At 41.4% G+C, this 8,396-nt stretch overlaps 1 protein-coding gene across 4 annotated transcripts; it reads right to left on the bottom strand.

The window, feature by feature from the left end:
• Positions 1-441: 441 nt before the first annotated feature.
• Positions 442-6,319, bottom strand: ids (iduronate 2-sulfatase). Of its 4 annotated transcripts, XM_021583570.3 has the most exons (9): positions 6,054-6,319; positions 5,607-5,743; positions 5,301-5,478; positions 4,727-4,815; positions 4,236-4,436; positions 3,725-3,895; positions 3,427-3,553; positions 2,925-3,092; positions 442-2,183 (listed from the first exon to the last, which is right to left on the bottom strand). In XM_021583570.3, exons 1-9 carry the CDS (start codon positions 6,151-6,153, stop codon positions 1,654-1,656), a joined length of 1,701 nt encoding a protein of 566 aa, XP_021439245.2. In that variant the 5' UTR covers positions 6,154-6,319; the 3' UTR covers positions 442-1,653. The 4 variants fall into 4 exon arrangements, with proteins under 4 accessions (XP_021439245.2, XP_021439247.1, XP_090075501.1 ...); XM_021583572.3 differs by lacking the exon at positions 5,607-5,743; XM_090219375.1 differs by lacking the exon at positions 4,727-4,815.
• Positions 6,320-8,396: the final 2,077 nt, after the last annotated feature.

An 8,396-nucleotide genomic window follows, 5' to 3' on the forward strand; every position in this document is an offset into this window, starting at 1 on the left:
ACTTCATTATGAGCGAGAGCTTGCTCATGATCTCCAAGTCGCTCTGATTGCCAGTGTAATAGTTGTCAGACTAGTTCCTAACAGTCCAGCTGGCTTGTATGGGTTTGACATTGGGCTGATATACAAGTCTTTACTCTCCCTCCTCCAGCAGGGTCCTGCTGCTGCAACTTGGGAGTTGCGTTTCTAAAACCAAGATCGGTTTTTCAGCAACATTCTCTCAATTCATTAATCGTCATCAAGCATTTTTTTCATGAATTGCCATTACCCGCTACCCTAATAAGGTGCATCTGAATCAGCAAGACAAAGTGACACTAATTTGATATGGATTTGTTAAATACCAACAAATGGGGATTGATTCCTAAACACAACCGACCAATCTGCATGTGATTTTCAAAAACAACCCTGGATGTAACAGATTCATTCACCACACATATCACATGGTTGTATCAAAGTAATAATTATCTTAAGCAGTGACCCATTACCACATCCACATTGATTCCTTGTGTAATCATATTAACAGGTTTGCATGGTTAAAGTCCATCGACTATCAGTGTTAGGTCACATTGTCTACTTAAGGGGAATAACAATCCTGTGTGAGTCAATGAAGCGCTCCCCTGTACAATTACATCAGGATGGTGGTGCAACTCAAGGTTGAGTGTCAGTGCCTGACAGATTAAAGTTAAATTAACCAATTTTAGTGTACACACTACCTTAACAGATCCACTCTTATGAAAGAAATAGTGAAGAATACACATTTGTATATAGGACTAGTTGAGTGGTAAGAATAATTATTTTTGGACAATATGTTTGGAGTTGCACATTCTCTCCAGATAACTGTCTGGGAGCTGAAAGACACTGCCTCATTCACAGGGGAAGGAACCTAAATGGGGAACATTTTCTAGCAGAACTTGTAAACAGGAGTTGAAAGAGAATTAAAATCACAGATAAAGTTTCAGCACACATGCAATTCCCTTTTGGCGCAAGCAATTAAAATAAGCTTCAATCAGCCCATGGATCCATCTCCAACTGGCCTGACCTCACGTTCAGACTGCAAAAAACAAGAATGGAATTTTCCAGCCCAGCTGGCAACGAAGCCTGTCTGCTGGCCCTGAACACACTGGGGTGGATCCTCCGTGAGGACCAGTATTTTCCTTCTACTGTACATTGACAAGATTATCCCCCACACCCCCCCCCCCAAAAAAAAAGTATGCTTATTTGGTACAACATTTAAAAATAAAAAAAATAAAAATAATAAATTGTGCAAAGTATGAACGTGGATAGTTTTACAGTACAGCATGTTCACCAACACCTCCATGTTGGCCCTAATGATCTTTCCCTATATAAATACACATTTCACCATCAGTTTGTTACAGTACATTACCTTATGCTTGAAAAATAAGTCTGATCTCAAACTAACATACTGATAACCAGTGAACAGGGATCTATTGGAGTTGTTAGGTTCGATTTAGAGCTGGTGTCAAATTCTTGCCATTGAAATTCACCATCAACATCCAGAAACCTGAACTGCTAAGACAAGGATTACACCTAAAAACCTAAAGTGCCAATAGAAGCTGAAACAATCTAGATATAGGCACTTGCCTAGAATGGAAACATCCCTTATGAACACAGCAAAATAGTTCATTACACAAAGCATCATGCCATCCCTTTAGATTTATTCCCTGCAGTGAGGTATAGGAGGTGTTGTTTGAGGGTCTGTGCCCAGGGCTGCTTTCCCTGGCCCAGCTTGCAGAGCAGCAGGCTGTGCTCAGAGGTGTTGTACAGGTTGTGGTCCTGGCCTGGGTCTTCCTCCAGGAGGTACAGCTCCCCACCATGCACGTCTGACAGGTTAGCCTGGAAGCTAGCTGGGTCGAAGCCCGCCCACACGGTGAAGCGATAGTCCCAGGAGCGCAGAGAATAGCCCATTATCCGGATGTCCTTCAGGTCGGGCAGGTCAGAGTTTTCCTGGGGGGTGTCGGCGGGCCGGGGGTACTGGCTGAAGGCAATGGCCTCAGACTTCTTGCGGTTGTCGTCGTTGTTGAAGGTGTAGGCCAGGTCGTGTCCCTCGGTGCAGAGCTCCACGTCAAAGGAGTTGTCGGGACAGGGGAGCGGGGGCTTCAGCCCAGCCAGGACAGACACAGTGGGGAAGATATCTAGCAGCTCGTTCACGTTGCGCACTGTTCCTCCTGTGGAGAAGAGGTCGTGTGAGTCACAGCCCCACAACCGATAGTCTACTACATTATATGGGGAATAACAATGTTACATAGGCTGCATTTACAGGCAGCCTAATGCTGATATTTTTCACCAATGAGAAAAGCACTGAAAAAGATGTGATTGATCAAAAGCCCAATTAGTGGAAAAAATATCAGTATTGTGTAGACGCAGCCATAGTGGAGCACAAACTTCCTGCAATCTGTCCTGGGAGAATGACTTGCAGAGAGAATAGAATAGTGTGTCTCAAAGGCTGCATTTACACAGCCAGCCCAATTCTAGCGTTTCCACTAATAGGTCTTCTGACCAATCACAATAGGTCTTTTCACATCAGCTCTTTTTCCAGGGCTGATCTGATAAGTCAAAAGACCAATTCCTGATTTTTTTTTTTTAGCAGAATTGAGATACCTGTCTAAACACAGTCCATTTACATACTCCTCACGTCCTATCCTTCTCAGAACCCATTGGATGAGAACGCCAGAGGTCCCTCCCCTCTGCCTCCGCCAATGGGTTTTGAGAAGACAAGAGAAGACGCAAGGAGTATGCAATTCAATCTTCCTAATGGCTTCCTTCACTACCACTGATGGGAAGAAAAAAAAACTGGATCGGTTTCCACCATACTGCCTTCATCATCATCACCACATCTTGCCAGATCAGTGATAAAAAGTGCACGAGGAATGAAAACTAGTTATTGACTATAGGAGTATATAGTATACCTCGTGTGAAGCGATGCGGTGTTGGGCCAAACACATTAATGTAAGGGAAGGTCTCGGGCCAAGGACGGACTGCAGTCACACCTGCTACGTAGAACATTAGTGGAATGCGAGTGGCCACGTCAAAGTTGCTGTATTTGGCCCATTCTCCATGCTCCCCAAGTGACCAGCCTGTAAGAGAAATTACTCCCATTACAAATACATACCCAAACAATATATTTAAACAAGACTAACATTTAATTATCGCTATACAACATGGATAAACAGTTCCTAGTCAAATTAACATAAGGTTTGAAGGGATCCAAGCTTGAGGCTGGTGAAGTATGTCAACTCAGGAGTGTAAAGGCATAATTTGTGTTGTCACAGCCCCATCTAGTGGACAAACTACACAATAAATGTACCCGTTGACAAACTATTATAGGCTAGACAGCAGTTTGATGCATGCAGCAGATTTCACATCTCTACAGTACATAACGTATTGAAACAGAAGGAAGAATTGACGTACCATGGTCAGATGTAAAGACCACAACAGTGTCTTCAGCCAGGCCAAGATAATCCAGAGTATTCAACAACCGACCCACTTGGGAGTCCATGTATGACACAGATGCATAATAGTGCTGTTGAATCTGGAGCTGAAGCCAACATTTATGGTATATCAATAATACATAACAGTATGCAACCTGCTGTAGTATAATATGCTGCTTCTACCTGTATGTTTCTGTAAGAATGTTTAAATAGTTCAACATTTATCTGCATCATACCACCTCATGTAACAGATTGGAAGTAAAGAAATCCAAACCAACCTGGAAATCTTTTGGGATTGGCCCATATGGGAAGCTGATGTTAAGAGCTTGGACATCTTCCCTTTTCCTGATGTCAGTCCAGGGATTGTAGGCCACGCTGGGGAGGCCTTTAGGAACGTCAGGGTCTGGAGGCAGGCTCATCTTATCCAGGGGATAGAGTGTCAAGAAATCCTAATACACCAAATTAGGCAATTTAAGAACGAAATTACAGTTTACAAGTGCAAAGGCAGTTTCATCAGTATGTTACAAATCATACCATCTACATCATGGTTTAACCCAGCGTATTCCAAACGCCGTCCTCAGGACTCCAAGGAGTGAACCTTTAGTTTTTTTTTATTTTAACACTACACAGCTGATCCAAATTATCAAAGCTTGATTAGTTGATTTGAGTCAGCAGTGTAGAGAAAAAAAAAAAAAACATGCACCCCTTGGGATCTGAGGACCGAGTATGGAAAACCCTGGTTTAACCGCTCCTGGTGTTATGGTGAAGTAAGCCAGGCAGCTGCAGTACCTGTGGGATTCTGAAGGGAATGTGAGGTTTGTGGAATCCAACAGCCAGAAAGAAATTCTTGCCAGAATCCCTGGTGGACTTGAGCAGCCTGATGGCCTCCTCTGTGCTCTCCATGTCTGGCAGTGTCCCAAGAGGGGTTTCAGACACATTAACTGAGCACAACAGGTTGGCATGCAGTTTGCCATCACTGCCCTTGCAAACCTAAACAAAGCAGTACATTTCATTCATGCTAAACATTAAACCCTTCAGATTTTTTTAAATGCATGAGAAACATTTACATTAGGCAGTTAAACTAGACATAATACACAGAGGGCTCAAATCAGACAACATGCATAAGCACCTGTAGCAATTTCTTAAAATTAATGTCTACTGAATGGAATCCATTCACTAAAGTAAATAGACTATTCAGTATACCGACATCATTTAAGCCATATATGGCTAAAGCATCTGTAGACCATGGAGTTATGGCAGCAGTCAAGACAAACACTGACCTTCATATTTTCATACTTGAAAGAGGGAGGATGATAAGGAGGTACAGACCAGCTGTACGGGTAATCATCTGAGTGATTAGAGGCTATGCCTTCAGCACAAAACACAGCGATATTAGTATTAAGACGACATGGGAAACAGCCTCTGGCAATGTGATAGATTCACATCACATGACAAGAGATTGCTTATTTTGTGCAATAAGGGGTTTTAAAACATTGAACACAGAAGATAATTGTTACTAATTTGTCAATGTAGACTAAGAATTCACCAACCAATAACATTAAGTGGGTCTAAGACAAACGGCAGGTTGGCATTTATTGGGATGAATCCTGTCGGCAGCTTTGTTGGTTGGTCACTAGCCACAAAGTCAGATTTGAAAACTAAAAACACACTGCTAACTTTACACCCAACTTTCAATTAGGACCAAAACAAACATTTGTGAAGGCATTTTTTTTTACTATATAGCCAATTTTGACTTTGCGTCTGACCCATCAAGCAGAAACCACTCAGCCTTCAGGAATAGATTCATCCCAATAAAATGTCAACCTGCTGACAAAATGTCTAGGATCCTTTTACCTGGGTGAAAAACCTTTCCAACCGACATGGTGGTGTAGCCCTTTGACTTGAAGTACTGAGGGAGAGTGGTGTAGTTCCCCGCATGCACTCTCCAGTAGGAGTTAAAGTCATATAACCGGGTTGTGTCAGGTCTACGACTTGTTAGTAAGGAGGTCCGACTTGGTCCACACACTGCTTGCTACAAATTGAATGAGAGATAAATTAATGTCCCATTTTGTCTATATAGTTACAGTCACTGGTAGAAAATGAATTGCCAACTAATGTAGGCTTGCGCTACAGCGTTAAATCACTTTGTTGTAGGACTACCTGGGCATATGCGTTGAGAAAGACGTTACTTTTAGAGGCAAGTTGATCAATGTTTGGTGACTTTACAATAGGATCCCCGTAGCATCCTAATGTTGGTCTCAAATCGTCAGCCATGATGAAGAGAACATTGCGCCTAACTAAAGAAAAACATATTAGTCAAGGTTACAATGGCTGCGTTAACACAGGGAGCCCAATTCTGATTCAATCGCCACTAAAATTGTTATTTTGACCAATCAGATCAGGTATTTCGCAAAAGATCAGAATTTGGAAGCCATAATTGCCCCGCCTTAAAAATCAGCTACAACGTAGCAAGCTTTGAACGAACGCCATACATTGGGCAACATGACTAAAGTTGTAACAATGTTACTGATCAATAATACGTTCTCACAGAAACTCAACATCAACAAGAAGCGATTTACTATAAAAGGTTTTTGAAAAGTAAGTTACCTGTTTTTGCAACAACGTCATGAGAGAACATACACAGAATCAGGACGCAAAACCATTTCTGGACAGAGAGAGACATCGTGAGGCAACACAGCTTCGCCATGCTAAAACAATTCTAAGCTAATGAAGCTCGTGCGTGGTCTATAAAGGTAGTGCATGGACATATATATATATATATATATATATACACGCGACAACTAATGACTGGGTCAAAACATTGATCGCATCGTGTCTGCTGAAATACCTTCCTGGTGAAAGGACCTCCCCTCTTTCTATTTCCATTGGTCGTTGGAAAGCACGTCATGCTCTGAAACCTAGACGCCCCGCCTTTATTTATGTAGTTGACAGGTAATCCTATAATTTTCAATATGCACAAATGTATTCTATACAAATAAAATGAGTGAGTACCTTTCCATCCATCCATCCAATTGGCGACGGATTTTCATGCGAATATTCTAGAATCCGCATGACACATTTGGCATTTTCCCACCAGTGGTATGTTTCCACAAAATGGACTTGTTGCAGTTACAAATCAGTGAATGATGACGTAATGTACGCAATGTACTTGTTCATGGACGGAATAAAAAGCTAAAATGCAATGTGTTTCCATCGCATTTTCAACTCTACGGATAGTTTTGTCACAAAAACACATCGCAAATGTGTCAACAGCTCGCAGATGTAGTGCTCTTCTAGGCTCTTCATGTAGGTTCTTCTACATGAAGAGATTATTATGGATAAGGCGGACAATATTTGTATTTGTCAAACGGCAGTCAAGCATCGATGATCATGTCAACAGAATAAGACCCTTGATAGGCTATTGGAAAGTAGCATCAAGCGCATCATCGTGCACTTTCACCACCCTGTGAAGTTTATCATAATTTATTTTATCTGTAGCCTGATAAACTGCATGGTTTCCCGGGTCGTAGTGGGAGGACCACACACCATATCATCACGAGACTCAACATTTAACGTCGATGGTTATTGTGTCAACTTTGGCACGAAAGGAGTTTTCACCTCCATTTACCACATAATTAATTTTGACCATGGCTGGGAAGACAATGGGAACGGCTTTGGGCTGATGTAGGTTGACTTGTGTGCATATGTTGTTGATTGTGTGAGAATAAGGGAACAGATTTTACCAATGGGATTTCTGTTTAAATCTGACAGGTTTTAATAGCATCTTCCTATTCTTCTTTTCGGTAGGCTATTCATTCATATTACATTGCATTTGATAATTGCTCCATGGAGCTAGAAACACAACATTTCATGATTTTGAATTGCAGTGATGCTATAATCAGTGGCTTGAATTGTATTTTAGGAAAGCATTAAAAAGTGGTTTGATTGATTTATAAATATTTTCATTTTCGTAGGATCCAGGCGAAATTCCCAGCATGGCCCAAGGAGCACCAGCTGAAAAGTGTGTCTCACCCACAACTCTACTTTATAGTTTGATAGAAGCAGTGCTGGAAAAAGTACTCAATTGTCATACTTGAGTAAAAGTAAAGATACCTTAATAGAAAATAACTAGAGTGAAAGTCTAAAAGTATTTGGTTTTAAATATAGGCCTACTTAAGTATAAAACGTAAATGTAATTGCTAAAATGTACTTAAGTATCAAAAGTATAACCCATTTCAAATTCCTTATATTTAGCAAGCCAGAAGGCACAATTGTATTTATTAACATTTTTATTGGCAGATAGCCAGGGGCACACTCCATCACTCAGACATAATTTACAAACGAAGCATTTGTGTTTAGTGAGTCCGCCAGATCAGAGGCAGTAGGGATGCCAGGGATGTTCTCGTGAATTTAGACCATTTTCCTGTCCAAATGTAAAAGGTACTTTTGGGTGTCAGGGAAAATTGTATTTTCTTTGGGAATGTAGTGAAGTAAAAGTTGGAAAAATATAAATAATAAAGTACAGATACCCCCCAAAAACTACTTAAATACTTTACACCACTGGATGGAAGTGACGAGTTGCATGTTTGTTATGTTTGCGAATGCATGCATACCATGGCAAAAATCTATTGTCTGTGTCTTTTCAGGTGGGATTTCAGCCTACAAGGCCAGGGACAAAAATGTTTGCACCTATGAGATAATGGACATGGGCACCACCGGGGGTGACTATTCCAATGAGTCGTTGCCAGATCTCAATGGTTCAAAAGCCAGGGTTATTGAAGAGTCCGGGGGTGACTATTCCAGTGACGTTGTTGCCAGATCCTACTTCCTACCACTGTCTCGTACTTTCCCCCCCTACTGTAGGCCTTTACCACCTGTCTTTGAGTCTGCCTATGGTGAAAATATCTCCATCTCTTTCAAGCTAATTGCAATGACTGATGTGTGGTTGTT

Source organism: Oncorhynchus mykiss, chromosome 25 (assembly GCF_057628025.1).
Source record: "Oncorhynchus mykiss isolate SJ-2025 chromosome 25, ASM5762802v1, whole genome shotgun sequence".
NCBI lineage: Eukaryota > Metazoa > Chordata > Actinopteri > Salmoniformes > Salmonidae > Oncorhynchus > Oncorhynchus mykiss.

What these genes read in the sequence shown, in the direction of transcription:
- ids (XM_021583570.3), bottom strand. Translation starts at nt 6,153, where the DNA reads ATGGCGAAGCTGTGTTGCCTCACGATGTCTCTCTCTGTCCAGAAATGG. An exon ending in TCAAGTATGAAAATATGAAG is followed by an intron (nt 4,437 to 4,726) that starts GTCAGTGTTTGT and finishes TGCTTTGTTTAG; the next exon opens with GTTTGCAAGGGCAGTGATGG. An exon ending in GGTCTTTACATCTGACCATG is followed by an intron (nt 3,093 to 3,426) that starts GTACGTCAATTC and finishes TTTCTCTTACAG; the next exon opens with GCTGGTCACTTGGGGAGCAT.